The following is an 18,031-nucleotide window of genomic DNA, read 5'->3' as shown; positions in this document are numbered from 1 at the left end:
GTGGGTTAAGGGAGGAGGGGTGGGGGGAGGGGCTATTTGGAGGGAGGGGGGAGGGGGGTGTGTGTGTGTGTGTGTGCATGCTTATTACATATTGTTTGGGTGTACACACCTTCCCCCCCCCCTAGCCCTGGCATGTGTGTTGTGCCAATCTTAGTTATGAAAATGGCAATCCTCTACTCTTGAAAGGTAGAGGGCGCCATCTATATTACAGTAGCATAGCTTCACGATCCTCTCAAATTCTTCAGCTTTTCCCATGGCAGTCCGTTCCACATTTACTGTAGAAATGAAGACACCTTGAAATGTGTTTGCAACTGCAATAATCACAGTGCATCTCAATCCCATGGGAGTAGCTTGAATCCCGGCCTGGCAATAGTACTGTTAGGTGAACTGGCAACCAGAAGGCTGCTCCCAGCTACCATCACCTGCCGTTGGTAGAGATGCAGAAGATGGTTATGTCCCAAATGGAGCCCTATCCCCTACATAGTGCATTACTTTTGACCAGAGCCTATAGCGGATGAAGCCGAAAACTGCAGATGGAATAATACAGTATTGTACATTCTTGGAGTCTCTGGTGCCCCAGTTAAGTCCACTGGCTGTGTTCACACCCTATTTCCCAGGTGGAGCCTCTACCAGCAAGTAACTGTTCACATCTGCATCTTTACCTGTGTGATTTATCAGCATGTAGTGCAGGTCAAAACACTAGATTCTGCTTTAATTTGCATTAAATTACAAGTGTATTAACAATTTATCACCCCTCCCCCATATAATTACTATTTCTCTCTCACCCACTCACCCTCTCTCTCTCCCCCTCATTTATTTTTTCACCTCTCTTTCCCTTTTTGCATCCATCCCTCCCTCTCTTCACCCCTCTCTTTCCTCCCTCCTTCCTGCTTCTCTCTTCTACTCTCCACCTCCCTCCATTTACCTCTCTGTCCCTCCCTCCCACTCCCTCCCTCGCTCACTTTATGTGTAGCTAGTCCTGCGCATCATTAAGCAGCCCAGTGCCCTGCTGACCCCCTGCCCTGTCCAGCTCCGGCTGGCACTAGGCTCAGACAGACAGACACAGACAGACAGACAGACAGACAGACAGACAGACAGGGCGAGGCCACTCCAACTGCACACAGCTGTTTGTGTTTACATGCGAGCTGTGATTCCTCTCCTCCTCCTTCCGTTCTCCCTCTCAGAACCTGCCCTCCAATCCTTTCGCCCTGTCTCCTATACATCCCTCCCTGTTTTCCCCATTCCCTCCCTCTCTCCTTTCCACCCCATCTCCCTTCCTCCCTCCATCCCTCCCTCTGGGCACTAGGACTGGCCGCTGTAACACTAATACACAACACAGTGTGTACAGTAATAGTTGCCATGGCAATAGGTTTTTCCATTGCAATTCCATTTTTTTATTACTATGCTGTGTATAAGGGATTTTGTCCAGCATTTCTTGAAATGCAATGATTGAAGGTTGAAAAAAGACAATGAAGATTTAAAACGGAATCAAATGATTGGTTTATGTATTGACTAGGGTTTGTTTGAGGTGCCCTGCTCACATTTTCATTATCACAACATACATGCAATGGGAACATTTCAAACCTTTAGACTAAATCTAATTCCATCAATGTTGTATCAGCCAGTGGCAACATTCTGTTATTCTGTAGCATGTTGAACAGTATCAGGATTTTAACTTAGTCCTTTAGTGACAGGCTCAATGTACGTTTTGTTTCCTGAAGAGTTTTTAAGTTGGACTTTTGATACATTACTGAGGTGGTGTTTTGACTTTAGTATTTCATTAACGGTCCTCATCAGATATGCCGTGGAAGCTTGTTTTTTTCCCTACGTCACTACAGTACATGCATCTTTTCCAGCACACACACACACACACACACACACACACACACACACACATACACGCAGAGCAACGCACATGCGCACACGCACACACACAGACACAGACTGAATAGCAAGGGTCAAGGACACGAAACACTACAGCAGCACATGGCGAGATTATGTTTTATACTGAGCTCCAATCATCTTCAGTTCAACATCGCGCACTCACACACTCAATCCCCCCCCCCCCCCCCTCTCTCTCTCCAACCACTCACAGAGAGGCAAACCTAGTTGACAGCCTCAACACAGGCAGACAAATAGAGAGAGCGTGTGAGCACGAGTCAGGAAGGAGCGCGAAAGAAGGAGCACCAAAGACCACACGCCCAAATAAAAGAGAAAAACGGTTGCAGAGGAGAGGAGGGAAAATTCAAAGTCAAAGCCAAGTGCATGGTCAATGAGATCAATTAAACTTGCAGTCCTGCGTTTGTTTTCTCAAGGGATATCATCAGGATTCAGTGAATTGACAGTGGAGTGAACAAGCGAGCAGTCATCCAAGTTGTTCTACCTTTGCCATCTGTGGCTTGGCTCCTTGTCGAACGGTCAGACTGTCAGAGCTGCAAAAGACCCGGTGCTGCCTGCAGAGATGGACGCAGATGCCAAGGACAAGGAGAGGAAAACCAAGATCCAGTTCTCAGTCCCGTCCGCTGTGCCCCTTCAGCTGGACCCGCGACAGGTGGAGATGGTGAGTGTGTGTGTGTGTGTGTGAGGGGAAAAAGTACCCAATTGTCATACTTAATTCAATTAAAGATACCGTAATAGAAGTAAAAGTGAAAGTCACCCAGTGAAATGCAACTTGAGGAAAAGTCTAAAAGTATTTGGTTTTTAACATAGCCTACTTGAGCATCAAAAGTAAATGTAATTACTCAAATATACTTAAGTATCAGAAGTAAAAGTAATTTCACATTCCTTAGATTAAGCAAACCAGATGGTAAAATTGTCATGTTTAAAAACAAAAAACGGATACCCACGGGCACACTCCAACACTCAGCATAATTTAAACATGAATAATTTGTGTTTAGTGAGTCCGTAAGATCAGAGGTGGTAGGAATAACAAGGGATGTCCTCTTGATAAGTGTGTGAATTGGACCATTTTCCGGTAACGAGTACTTTTGGATGTCTGTGAAAATGCATGCAGTAAAAAGTACATTATTTTCTTTAGGAGTGTAGTGAAGTATAAGTAAACATGTTCTAAAATAAAAATAGTAAAGTTAAGATATAGTGCCTTGAGTAGGTATTCCTACTCCTTGACCCCTTGATTTTGTTGTGTTACAGCCTGAATTGAACATTTATTAAATATATTTTATTATCACCCATCTACACACAATACCCCATAATGGCAAAGTGAAAACATGTTTTAGAAATCTTGAAAATGTATTAAAAATGAAATAGAGGAATATGTCATTTATGTAAGTATTCACACCCCCTGAGTCAATACATGTTAGGATCTAAGCCACTCAGGAAGATTCAATGTTGTCTTTTTATGCAACTCCAGTGTATATTTGGCCTTGTGTTTAAGGTTATTGTCCTGCTGAAAGGTGAATTCATCTCCCAGTGTCTGGTGGAAAGCAGACTGAACCAGATTTTCCTCTAGGATTTTGCCTGTGCTCAGCTCCATTCCGTTACTTTTTTTATTCTGAAAAAATCAACAATTCTTCACGATTACAAGCATACCCATACCATGATGCAGCCACCACTATGCTTGAAAATATGGAGAGTGGTACTCAGTAATGTGTTGTATTGGATTTGCTCCAAACATAATACTTTGTATTCAGGACCAAAAGTGAATTGCTTTGCTACATTATGTGCGGTATTACTTTAGTGACTTGTTGCAAACAGGATGCATGTTTTGGAATATTTTTATTCTGTACAGGCTTCCCTCTTTTCACTGTCAATTAGGTTAGCATTGTGGAGTAACTGCAATGTTGTTGATCAATCCTCAGTTTTATGCTGTCGCAGCCATTAAACTCTGTAACTGTTTTAAAGTCACCATTGGCCACATGGTTAAATCCCTGAGCGGTTTCCTTCCTCTCCGGCAACTGAGTTAGAAAGGACACCCATATATTTGTAGTGACTGGTTGTATTAATCAATATTAATTAATAGCTTCACCATGCTTAAAAGTATATTCAAATGTTTGCAAATGTATTAAAACAATAAATAGCTTCTTTACATAAGTATTCAGACCCTTTGCTATGAGACTCAAAATTGAGCTCAGGTGCATCCTGTTTCCGTTGATCATCCTTGAGATGTTTCTACAATTTGATTGGAGTCTACCTGTGGGAAATTCAATTAATTGGACATTTGTATTTGTATTTATTACAGATGACAATTTACAATCCAGGGTTACACCAAGCAGTTTAGTCACCTCAACATGCTCACTTTCCACATGATTTATTACAAGATTTAGTTGAGGTTTAGGGTTTAGTGAATGATTTGTCTTAAATACAATGCTTTTAGTTGAATAAATATTTAGGATTAACTTATTCCTTGTCACCCACTCTGAAACTATCTGCAGCTCTTTGTTAAATGTTGCAGCAATTTCAGTCACCGTAGTAGCTGATGTGTATAGGGTTGAATTATCCGCATACATAGACACACTGGCTTTACTCAAAGCAAGTGGCATGTCATTAGTAAAGATTGAAAAAATCAAGGGCCCTAGACAGCTGCCCTGGGGAATTCCTGATTCTATCTGGATTATGTTGGAGAGGCTTCCATTAAAGAACATCCTCTGTGTTCTGTTAGACAGGCAACTCTTTATCCACAATATAGAAGGGGGTGTAAAGCCATAACACATACGTTTTGGAAAGGTACACACCTGTCTATATAAGGTCCCACAGTTGACAGTGCATGTCAGAGAAAAAAACAGGGCATTAAGTCGAAGGAATTGTCCGTAGAGCTCCGAGACAGGATTGTGTCGAGGCACAGATCTGGGGAAGGGTACCAAAAAATGTCTGCAGTATTGAAGGTCCCCAAAACACAGTGGCCTCCATCATACTTAAATGGGAGAAGTTTGGAACCACCAAGACTCTTCCTAGGGCTGGCCGCCTGGCCAAACTGAGCAATTGGGGGAGAAGGGCCTTGGTCAGGGAGGTTACCAAGAACCCGATGGTCACTCTGACAGAGCTCCAGAGTTCATCTACAGCACTCCACCAATCAGGCCTTTATGGTAGAGTGGCCAGATGGAAGCCACTCCTCAGTAAAAGGCCGATGACAGCCCATTTGGGGTTTGCCAAAAGGTACCTAAAGGACTCTCAGACCATGAAAAACAAGATTCTCTGGTCTGATGAAACCAAGAGTGAACTCTTTGGCCTGATTGCCAATCAACACATCTGGAGGAAATCTGGCACCATCCCTACTGTGATCATGATGGTGGCAACATCATGCTGTGGAGATTTTTCAGCGGCAGGGACTGGAAGACTAGTCAGGATTGAAGGAAAGATGAACGGAGCAAAGTACAGAGAGATGCTTGATGAAAACCTGCTCCAGAGTGCTTGGGGAGAAGGTTCACCTTCCAACCGAACAAATCAAATCAAATCAAATGTATTTATATAGCCCTTCGTACATCAGCTGATATCTCAAAGTGCTGTACAGAAACCCAGCCTAAAACTCCAAACAGCAAGCAATGCGGTGTTGAAGCACGTTGGCTAGGAAAAACTCCCTAGAAAGGCCAAAACCTAGAGAGGAACCAGGCTATGAGGGATGGCCAGTCCTCTTCTGGCTGTGCCGGGTGGAGATTATAACAGAACATGGCCAAGATGTTCAAATGTTCATAAATGACCAGCATGGTCAAATAATAGGTCTGGGACAGGTAGCACGTCCGGTGAACAGGTCAGGATTCCATAGCCACAGGCAGAACAGTTGAAACTGAAGCAGCAGCACGGCCAGGTGGACTGGGGACAGCAAGGAGTCATCATGCCAGGTAGTCCTGACGCATGGTCCTAGGGCTCAGGTCCTCCGAGAGAGAGAAAGAAAGAGAGAAAGAGAGAATTAGAGAGAGCATACTTAAATTCACACAGGACACCGGATAAGACAGGAGAAGTACTCCAGATATAACAAACTGACCCTAGCCCCCCGACACAAACTACTGCAACATAAATACTGGAGGCTGAGACAGGAAGGGTCAGGAGACACTGTGGCCCCATCCGATGATACACCCGGACAGGGCCAAACAGGAAGGATATAACCCCACCCACTTTGCCAAAGCACAGCCCCCACACCACTAGAGGGATATCTTCAACCACCAACTTACCATCCTGAGACAAGGCCGAGTATAGCCCACAAAGATCTCCGCCACGGCACAACCCAAGGGGGGGGCGCCAACCCAGACAGGAAGATCACATCAGTGACTCAACCCACTCAAGTGACGCACCCCTCCTAGGGACGGCATGAAAGAGCACCAGTAAGCCAGTGACTCAGCCCCTGTAATAGGGTTAGAGGCAGAGAATCTCAGTGGAAAGAGGGGAACCGGCCAGGAAGAGACAGCAACGGTGGTTCGTTGCTTCAGAGCCTTTCCGTTCACCTTCACACTCCTGGGCCAGACTACACTCAATCATATGACCCACTGAAGAGATGAGTCTTCAGGAAAGACTTAAAGGTTGAGACCGAGTTTGCGTCTCTCACATGGGTATGCAGACCATTCCATAAAAATGGAGCTCTATAGGAGAAAGCCCTGCCTCCAGCTGTTTGCTTAGAAATTCTAGGGACAATTAGGAGGCCTGTGTCTTGTGACCGTAGCGTACGTGTAGGTATGTACTGCAGGACCAAATCAGAGAGATAGATAGGAGCAAGCCCATGTAATGCTTTGTAGGTTAGCAGTAAAACCTTGAAATCAGCCCTTTCCTTGACAGGAAGCCAGTGTAGGGAGGCTAGCACTGGAGTAATATGATCACATTTTTTGGTTCTAGTTAGGATTCTAGCAGCCGTATTTAGCACTAACTGAAGTTTATTTAGTGCTTTATCCGGGTAGCCGGAAAGTAGAGCATTGCAGTAGTCTAACCTAGAAGTAACAAAAGCATGGATACATTTTTCTGCATCATTTTTGGACAGAAAGTTTCTTATTTTTGCAATGTTACGTAGATGGAAAAAAGATGTCCTTGAAACAGTCTTGATATGTTCGTCAAAAGAGAGATCAGGGTCCAGAGTTACGCCGAGGTCCTTCACAGTTTTACTTGAGACGACTGTACAACCATTAAGATTAATTGTCAGATTCAACAGAATATCTCTTGGTTTCTTGGGACCTAGAACAAGCATCTCTGTTTTGTCCGAGTTTAAAAGTAGAACGTTTGCAGCCATCCACTTCCTTATGTCTGAAACACAGGCTTCTAGCGAGGGCAATTTTGGGGCTTCACCATGTTTCATTGAAATGTACAGCTGTGTGTCATCAGCATAGCAGTGAAAGTTAACATTATGTTTTGAATGACAACCCCAAGAGGTAAAATATATAGTGAAAACAATAGTGATCCTAAAACGGAACCTTGAGGAACACCGACATTTACAGTTGATTTGTCAGAGGACAAGCCATTCACAGAGACAAACTGATATCTTTCCGACAGATAAGATCTAAACCAGGCCAGAACTTGTCCGTGTAGACCAATTTTGGTTTCCAATCTCTCCAAAAGAATGTGGTGATCGATGGTATCAAAAGCATCACTAAGGTCTAGGAGCACAGGGACAGATGCAGAGCCTCGGTCTGATGCCATTAAAAGGTAATTTACCACCTTCACAAGTGCAGTCTCAGTGCTATGATGGGGTCTAAAACCAGACTGAAGCATTTCGTATACATTGTTTGTCTTCAGGAAGGCAGTGAGTTGCTGCGCAACAGCCTTTTCTAAAAATTTTGAGAGGAATGGAAGATTCGATATAGGCCAATAGTTTTTTGTATTTTCTGGGTCAAGGTTTGGCTTTTTCAAGAGAGGCTTTATTACTGCCACTTTTAGTGAATTTGGTACACATCCGGTGGATAGAGAGACGTTTATTATGTTCAACATAGGAGGGCCAAGCACAGGAAGCAGCTCTTTCAGTAGTTTAGTTGGAATAGGGTCCAGTATGCAGCTTGAAGGTTTAGAGACCATGATTATGGACAACTCCCTTAAGCACACAGCCAAGACAACGCAGGAGGAGCCCAGACTTAAACCCGATCATACATCTCTGGAGAAACCTGAAGATATCTGTGCAGCAACGCTCCCCATCCAACCCGACAGAGCTTGAGAGGATCTGCAGAGAAGAATGGGAGAAACTCCTCAAATACAGGTGTGCCAAGTTTGTAGCGTCATACCAAAGAAGACTTGAGGCTGTAATTGTTGCCAAAGGTGCTTCAACAACGTACTGAGTAAAAGGGTCTGAATACTTATGTAAATGTAATATTTCCATTTTTTATTTTGAATAAATGTGCAACATTTTCTAAAAAACTGTTTTGTCTTTGCCATTACGTAGTATTGCGTGTAGAAAAACAAACAATTGAATCCATTTCAAAAGTCATCCATTTTAGAATAAGGCTGTAACTTAACAAAATGTGGGAAAAGTTAAGGGGTCTGAGTACTTTCCAAATGCACTGTATGTGTGGGGCATAGAGAGGAGGTAGTCAATCAAAAATCATGTTAAACACTATTATTGCACACAGAGTGAGTCCATGCAACTTATTATATGATCGCATTATGACATGTGCTAGACTAGTGAGAGGGAGAGAGAGCTGTTCAAGTTCAAAAGAGTTAATCAAAGCAAGTCATATTTGTCTTAGTTTGTTTACCCACAACAGGGTACCTTACACCAAGAGCACAATGCTCACTCAATGCCTTCCTCAATACACACATTTCACTGTGTCTCTTCCCCTGGTATCTGTAGTCTAGCTACTAGATAGCCCATCATAATATCAGTGTGTTGACAGACAGTTATATAACTGAGCGAGCATGACTTTTTGTTTTCATTGTGTGCATATTTTTCCGCTGGGCAGAGGGTTACTGAGGTGCTGCTGCTACTTTAGCTGACAGCTGCAGGTTCAGTGCCCAGAAACTGACGAGGCAACTATGTCCCCGAAAAATGTCGAAGAGACAAAAGAGAAAGAGAGGGAGGGAGAGAAAGAGAAAGGAAAAAGGTCAAAGATGACACCATCGAAATGTAGGATGACTCGTGACGTTAGGAGTAAATGGTTGGAGAAGAGAGAGAGCTAAGAGAGCGTTCAGAATCCAGTTCTCACCATCAGCTAGGAGTATTACGGGAATAAATAAAGCCTGTTCTACCTTTGACATACGGGAGTCAAGGGAGAAGATGTATTCCTCCAATCTTCTCCGCCTCTCCTTGGATGCCCTCTCGCTCTGAGCGAAGGGTCATCTTCGGAACTAATTTACACCCAGATGTTCAGTGAGAGATGTCCATTTGGTCTATGCTGTGTGGGGAATCCACTGGGTAGACATGCATGACTAACTAGGTATGATGTCAGGAACAGAAATTCCCGGAACATAAACATTTGTACACATCTGCTGTTTACGGTTCAGATCGCCCGAGGCTTTACAAAACAACTAGCTGCCCCCCCACCACCCTGACATTATTAGCCCTTATCCATAGGCCATCAGAAATGCTTGAGAGCTGTTTATCTGGAGTCTAGCACGTAGTTTGTTGTCGAGGCAATGTCCAGTGTGGAGAATAACCATTAGCATATGAATGGGGTGTTCTGTGTAACTCCGCAAAGGATGTCAAAAGGTGGTGGTCACCTCTTTTAGGATGACGTACGATGGTTAAAACCTGATGTATAGTGGCGCTGTAATGTACCATAACGTTTGGGAAGAGTCCCTTCATGAATTTCAATGGGAACACTCCAAACCACAGAACACCCATCTGAAAGCTACATGTATAAAATTTGCACATGAGGAGCATCCAAGGCCTGTGTACAACTATACAAAAAAACACGGCCACACCTCATTAGCATAGAGATGTGGTCTGCTATTTTGGAGGGAGGTGAGGGAGAGAGGGGAAGGAGAGAGGGATTGAGGTAGATAGAGAAGCATGACCTTTATAGTGTGGCGGTGGGAAATTATAAAAGAGAGAAGAGAGGTTATTGGGGACTGACAAACAAATAAGGAGAAAACAAATGAGGAAAAGGACAGATTCAATCAAAAGTAGATTTGTTTTGAGTGTATGAAATTATGATGGAATAGTGAGGTCTGTGCCAGTCCTCTGAGCTAAAGCCTAGGCATCACCTTAGGGAGCTAATGCAAGTCTTCTGGTCTGCAGGCAGGGATATTCATCACTCAAGTGTGGATACAACGCAGTCTACAATTGACACAAAATAACATTTAAAAACAACTTGCAAATTTCTCATTCATGAATTGGATTGATATTAATCTTCTAGATTGACATGGAATTGACCCCGACCCTAAACTACAGACAATAGATTTAGCTTCAGACCTATAGATTTTTTATGTTGGGATCGTATGTACCGTATAAGGGGATTGTGAGGGGAAAAAGCCGCTGTCAAGGGTTATGTCATGCTCACGTTAGTATTATATGCGCTATACAATATATAAACCCTTAAATGAATGAAATGAACACACATATTTAACAAGTGAAGGGGTCATCGTGTGGTCATTGTGACGACTACCACAGTCTGGTTGTCGATAAACATTCTGATTTTATGATAATTTAGTCATGCGACTACAACAATTCCATTGCTGAGATACTCCATTAATTGCAGCCAGAGAATACCGGGTTCATCCTCAATTTGCGCGACTCGCTCATTACACATTCAGATTGTCACTGTATGAATGACTGTCATTTGAATGTATGTGTTAAGATGCCATCCACAGTGTGTTCCTGAACAGATAAGAGCTCCTCTAGCGTAAAAGCCACCCACATCGCACGCCTACAGTTCTGTGCGTGATTGGATTGGCAAGCACTTCTCTCTCTCACACAGGCCTCGCAAGCATACGATAGAAACATGGGGTAGAAAGGAAACAGACCGGTGTAATTATTATGTATACATTCAACATGTTGCTCGCCAACCTGTTGTTACTAGTGAACAAGTGGGTGGAGACATTATTGGGGCGGTAGGTAGCCTAGGGGTTAGAGCGTTGGGCCTGTAACCGAAAGGTTGCTGGATTGAATACCAGAGTTGACAAGGTGAAAATATGTTATTCTGCCCCTGAACAAGGCAGTTGAACCACTGTTCCCCGGTAGGCCGACATTGCAAATAAGTGTGTAGTGTATGAGAGAGTGTGTGGGTCCTTCTCAACACTGTGAGGGGCAGAAGTTATGATATAAATATATCTAAATGGAGTAAACATGTACACACAACAGTATACTGTGTTTCAACAAAAGCCACCCTGTTTCATTTGCTACTGCACACCATCATGTTCTGACATCTACATTCACATCGTGATTGAATCAGTTCATCCGATGTGAGGTATGATAACTGTAAATGGCAGTCCAAAGAATTCCATTTTAGTACAGGGTTGAGTCTATACTTGACCCTTTTGGGAAAATGTCACCAGCAAAAGCGAAACAAATAGCATCTTGTCCTAATTAAATTATCTTTGGCATTTTAAGAAATGCCACCTATTGTACTACTTATGATCAAAGCCAGAAGATTACTTTGAAGTTCTATATTTCTGGAGTTCAATAGTATGATAAGTACAAGTTATTATAAGACTTTTATGCAAACAAATGAACGCCAGAGCAACCTAAACAGATTCCAAAAGTCAGGGCACTGAGGAAAAAAGTGGTAATTTGCTTGCTATTTCCTCTTTTTTTTGAACACATTATTTGTAGTTTTCTTAGTTATTTCCTGGCAGGTTGTCCATCCCCTTTTAATCCCAATCAATCCCCTGCCAGATATATTTTTGCAGTCTTGGCAACAACCATAGGAGTTAATTATAGAGCACAAACAGATCTGGCACCAGGCTACAGATGTTCACTGTTTGTTTTGGCCTATGGACTCAGTCGGTGGTCTCCGACCTGGCATGACCTCTCATGACAATCTTGGTCGCTTGAATAAAAGTTTAATCTGTTCTTACATCTCTTATACACCGTCTCCGATCCTCTCCATCGTGACGCATGGGTTACCTAATCTGGCCCTCCAGATTCCATCTACCCAATCAATCATCCTCATGTAATGGCTCCCTGGCCACTCTGGCTGATTGGTGACTACAGCAAGCCACCGCCGCCTCAAGAAAAGGAGGGCTACACAACATCGATGTCGTACCTGTTTTTCATCACTTACACATGTACAGTGCCTTGCGAAAGTATTCGGCCCCCTTGAACTTTGCGACCTTTTGCCACATTTCAGGCTTCAAACATAAAGATATAAAACTGTATTTTTTTGTGAAGAATCAACAACAAGTGGGACACAATCATGAAGTGGAACGACATTTATTGGATATTTCAAACTTTTTTAACAAATCAAAAACTGAAAAATTGGGCGTGCAAAATTATTCAGCCCCTTTACTTTCAGTGCAGCAAACTCTCTCCAGAAGTTCAGTGAGGATCTCTGAATGATCCAATGTTGACCTAAATGACTAATGATGATAAATACAATCCACCTGTGTGTAATCAAGTCTCCGTATAAATGCACCTGCACTGTGATAGTCTCAGAGGTCCGTTAAAAGCGCAGAGAGCATCATGAAGAACAAGGAACACACCAGGCAGGTCCGAGATACTGTTGTGAAGAAGTTTAAAGCCGGATTTGGATACAAAAAGATTTCCCAAGCTTTAAACATCCCAAGGAGCACTGTGCAAGCGATAATATTGAAATGGAAGGAGTATCAGACCACTGCAAATCTACCAAGACCTGGCCGTCCCTCTAAACTTTCAGCTCATACAAGGAGAAGACTGATCAGAGATGCAGCCATGAGGCCCATGATCACTCTGGATGAACTGCAGAGATCTACAGCTGAGGTGGGAGACTCTGTCCATAGGACAACAATCAGTCGTATATTGCACAAATCTGGCCTTTATGGAAGAGTGGCAAGAAGAAAGCCATTTCTTAAAGATATCCATAAAAAGTGTTGTTTAAAGTTTGCCACAAGCCACCTGGGAGACACACCAAACATGTGGAAGAAGGTGCTCTGGTCAGATGAAACCAAAATTGAACTTTTTGGCAACAATGCAAAACGTTATGTTTGGCGTAAAAGCAACACAGCTCATCACCCTGAACACACCATCCCCACTGTCAAACATGGTGGTGGCAGCATCATGGTTTGGGCCTGCTTTTCTTCAGCAGGGACAGGGAAGATGGTTAAAATTGATGGGAAGATGGATGGAGCCAAATACAGGACCATTCTGGAAGAAAACCTGATGGAGTCTGCAAAAGACCTGAGACTGGGACGGAGATTTGTCTTCAAACAAGACAATGATCCAAAACATAAAGCAAAATCTACAATGGAATGGTTCAAAAATAAACATATCCAGGTGTTAGAATGGCCAAGTCAAAGTCCAGACCTGAATCCAATCGAGAATCTGTGGAAAGAACTGAAAACCGCTGTTCACAAATGCTCTCCATCCAACCTCACTGAGCTCGAGCTGTTTTGCAAGGAGGAATGGGAAAAAATGTCAGTCTCTCGATTTGCAAAACTGATAGAGACATACCCCAAGCGACTTACAGCTGTAATCGCAGCAAAAGGTGGCGCTACAAAGTATTAACTTAAGGGGGCTGAATAATTTTGCACGCCCAATTTTTCAGTTTTTGATTTGTTAAAAAAGTTTTAAATATCCAATAAATGTCGTTCCACTTCATGATTGTGTCCCACTTGTTGTTGATTCTTCACAAAAAAATACAGTTTTATATCTTTATGTTTGAAGCCTGAAATTTGGCAAAAGGTTGCAAAGTTCAAGGGGGCCGAATACTTTCGCAAGGCACTGTATATTGTCCTCTGTATGATGTATAAGTAATCCCCAAAAAATATTTCAAAAAGGTTGTTAAAATGCAGGGCCGTGTTCATTGGGCACCAAACGAACCGTGTTCAAATGTGCTGAAACAGGGAGGGACTACCTTGGACTTGGCTCAACTAGAAACACTCATTTCCATTTTCTGTTGCAGAATGTTTGAAAAGGTTTTCCGTTGTGTGCCCTAATGAACACAACCCTTGTTTTATAGGGTAATTATGTATATGGGTCATTAAGATCAATGATCAGAGGACGTATGTCTTGTCTCCATCACTTTTTGGGGACCTTGCAAACTCAGAGAGTGGCTCAGGTATATCCATAGACATACACTATATATACAAAAGTATGTGGACACACCTTCAAATTAGTGGATTTGGATATGTCATCCACACCTGTTGCTGATAGGTGTATAAAATAGAGCACACAGCCATGCAATCTCCATAGACAAACACTGGCAATACATTGGCCTTACTGAAGAGCTCAGTGATATTCAGCGTGGCACTGTCATAGGATGCCACCTTCCCAACAATTCATTTTGTAAGCTTTCTGCCCTGCTAGAGCTGCCCTTCTCAACTGTAAGTGCTGTTATTGTGAAGTGGAAACATCTAGGAGCATCAACGGCTAAGCTGCAAAGTGGTAGGCAACACAAGCTCACAGAATGTGACCACGAGTAAAAATTGCCTATCCTTGGTTGCATCACTCACTACAGAGTTCCAAGCTGCCTCTGGAAGCAACGTCAGCACAAGAACTGGTCATCGGGAACTTCATGAATGGGTTTTCATAGCCGAGCAGTCGCACACAAGCCTAAGATCACCATGAGCAATGCCAAGCGTCTGCTGGAGTGATGTAAAGCTCGCCTCCATTGAACTCTGGAGCAGTGGAAACATTCTCTGGAGTGATGAATCACACTTCACGTCTGGCAGTACGACGGACCAATATGGGTTTGGTGGATGCCAGGAGAAGAATCTGCTCGAATGCATATTACTAACTGTAAAGTTTGGTAGAGGAGGAATAATGGTCTGGGCTGTTTTTCATGGTTTGGGCTAGGCCCCTTAGTTCCTGTGAAGTGAAATCTTAACGCTACAGCATACAATGAATGACCTTCTAGATGATTCTGTGCATTCAACTTTGTGGCAAAAGTTTGGGGAAGGCCCTTTCCTGTTTCAGCATGACAATGCCCCCGTGCACAAAGCGAGGTCCATACAGAAATTATTTGCTGAGATCGGTGTGGAAGAACTTGACTGGCCTTCACAGAGCCCTGACCTCAACTCCATCAAACACCTTTGGGATGAATAGGAATGCCGACTGCGAGCCAGGCCTAATCACCCAACATTCATGCCCGACCTCACTAATACTTTTATCGCTGAATGGAAGCAAGTCCCCGCAGCAATGTTCCAACATCTAGTGGAAAACCTTCCCAGAAGAGTGGAGGCTGTTATAGCAGCAAAGGGACCAAACTTCATATTAATGCCCATGATTTTGGAATGGGATGTTTGACATTTTGAGTTGGGGGGGGGGGGTCCCTTTATAATTAAGAATTGCATGCATCTATAATCGCATTTGTGAAGTGGCATACAGTTGAGCAGACACGTTTTTAGGATTTACACACATGGGGATATTTTTTTAGCAGGGTCATGAGGGAAAATGGGCCTTTTATAAACAGATTTCATGCAATGTGACGTAATTTACATGATAGAAGACATTAGCAGAATATGTTTAATACCACACAAGTTGCAACTAGCTATTCAGGTAGAAACATTATTTAAAGAAAAAATATTTGGCCAAATTAAATTCCAACTATAATGTTGTGTTTGCTGCGACATAATATCTTGCTTGTATTTTCCTTATCAACAATGGCTTGATACTTTTGATATTACCCTAATAAAGTTTTGAAACTTTTGTGAAGGCTTGGTGTGGTGTGGCTGTTAGCCTTTTATACTGAAGGCCTATGTTATGAAGGCAGTGCGCACCAGTGCGTGCTCCAGCTGACTCTTTCAGTTGAACTTGAGGTGAGGAAGAATGTTTTAGGCCTACCGCAGTCACTCTTATAATCTAACATTATAATACTTATCTTTATTTAAAAAGATTCTGATAGAACAATACACTGTTTTGCAATGAAGATCTACAGTAGCCTCAACAGTACTCTATAGGGTAGCACCATGGTGTAGCCAGAGGACAGCTAGTTTCTGTCCTCCTCTGGGTACTTTGACTTCAATACAAACCCAGGAGGCTCGAGGTGCTCACCCCCTTCTATAGACTTCCGGAGGACCACCTCCAACCTATCAGAGCTATTGCAGCATGAACTGACATGTTTTCCACCCAATCAATGGATCTGAAAATGAATCTAGCACTGAAGCATAAGCTACAGCTAGATAGCGCTGCAGTGCATAAAATGTGGTAAGTAGTTGACTCAATGAGAGAGAAAGACAATAGTTGAACAGTTTTAAACAAATTCATTTCTTCAAAAATGAAGGCGAAGCAAGAGAGAGAGAAAGCTATATGTTTGTATTGTTTTCACTTTCACTTACTTAGCTTGCCAATGCAGCTAGCCAATTTAGCCTACTCAAGCACACGCCTTAAACAGAGAGGGATGCTGTGCTACCAAGCAGGCTATCGATACCCAACACTGGAACTCCCAAGTCAAGGTGTGCTTTTGGTTTTATGAGATTATTGCCACCTGACCTGGGCCCGCCGATGTAACTGCAAAATTGCTTGCTAACCGTACACTGTACTACATGACTGTAGCGGGTTTACTGACGCGTTAGTTCTAGTAGCTATGTTGACTTGACGTTAGCTAATATGGTGACAATGATGAAGGCTGTATGTAGCGGTTAGCAGTTATAATATGAAGGTTTGGCTTGGAAAGTTTTTTTTTGGTAGGTCACAGACAGCTGATGTGTTGTGCACTAAAGTCCACAAGCAAAGGAAAAAGGTGAGAGGAGGAATTATACAACAGTCATAGGGATCGTGCTGTTTCTATGTGACTGCTATGAAAGTGAACTGTGTTGCCAGTGAGCAGAGGTGTACTCATTCTGCCGATTCTGTTGAAAAACATTTCTTAAACGGAAGCAAATGGAACGAAACGGGGATAAACATACCTGGATTTGTCCAATAGAAACTCTCGTTTGCAACTGTTGGACTAATGATTACACTCTAGATCAGCTAGATGCAGGCAAGATTGTGCAAGGTGGTATTGAATGCGTCAATGTCTGTCAGGTTGATCTACGTGGTAAACTTTCATTCGAAGGCCAGGTTGTAGCAACCTCATGATGGGTGTAGGGAAGATTTGAGTATCATGTAGTAGCCTAAACTTATCAACCTTACATTGAGCTGGGAGAATGGAATATGAATGACCGCCATCCAATAATGCTGTAATAGAAATAAGGCAATAAAAATACATTATCGTCCTCCCTCATCTTAAATGGCACCGACTGCCACTGCTATATAGCTGACTCAGTAGCCTATCTGATAGGAATAAAGAAATGCATGGTGATGTAATTGCATGCCACCGACATATCTCCCTCTCTCTCTCTCTCTCTCTCTCTCTCTCTCTCTCTCCCTCTCTCTCTCTCTCTCTCTCCCCCTCTCTCTCTCTCTCTCTCTCTCTCTCTCTCTCTCTCTCTCTCTCTCTCTCTCTCTCTGTCTCTCTCTCTCTCCCTCTCTCCCTCTCTCCCTCTCTGTCCCTCTCTGTCTCTCTCTCTCTCTCTCTCTCTCTCTCTCTCTCTCTCTCTCTCTGTCTCTCTCTCTCTCTCTGTCTCTCTCTCTCTCTCTCTCTCTGTCTCTCTCTCTCTCTCTGTCTCTCTCTCTCTCCCTCTCTCTCTCTCTCTTTGGGGTTAGGCCTAAGCTTCTTCTTGTGGCTCATTTGGCCAATATCCCTCGTTTATTGATGGTGCTGGCTGCATGGGTGCTGCATGGTGCTGGCCGCATGGCTGCCCCAATGGGTTACGCACCCAATACATATGGATGACTGGTGCATTTCTCAAATGTCCGATAAATGTCAATCTTCCCAGTCACTTGTCCGGTGCCAAATTTTCCTGACAGAAACCCTGTTATATAGTATACACTGAGTGTACAAGACATTAGGAACACCTGCTCTTTCCATGACATAGACTAGCCAGGTGAATCCAGGTGAAAGCTATGATCCCTTATTGATGTCACTTGTTAAATTCTCTTTAATCAGTGTAGATGAAGGGGAGGAGACAGGTTAAAGAAGGATTTTCAAGCCTTGAGACAATTGAGACATGAATTGTGAATGTGTGCCATTCAGAATATGGTAGTAGGTGC

The 18,031-nt window shown here is 43.1% G+C and overlaps 1 protein-coding gene across 1 annotated transcript in view; it reads left to right on the top strand.

Moving 5' to 3' along the window:
• The first annotated feature begins 2,141 nt into the window (after positions 1-2,141).
• The window catches only part of LOC139367524 (protein phosphatase 1 regulatory subunit 1B-like), a 32,056-nt gene continuing 16,166 nt past the window's right edge, over positions 2,142-18,031 (top strand). The window contains exon 1 of the mRNA XM_071105769.1: positions 2,142-2,560. Within this exon, the coding sequence (XP_070961870.1) occupies positions 2,462-2,560 (99 nt within the window). The 5' untranslated portion in view covers positions 2,142-2,461. The remainder of the gene's footprint in view (positions 2,561-18,031) is intronic.

Source organism: Oncorhynchus clarkii, chromosome 16 (genome assembly GCF_045791955.1).
Source record: "Oncorhynchus clarkii lewisi isolate Uvic-CL-2024 chromosome 16, UVic_Ocla_1.0, whole genome shotgun sequence".
Lineage (NCBI taxonomy): Eukaryota > Metazoa > Chordata > Actinopteri > Salmoniformes > Salmonidae > Oncorhynchus > Oncorhynchus clarkii.
This window is presented reverse-complemented; position numbering and strand designations above follow the sequence as displayed.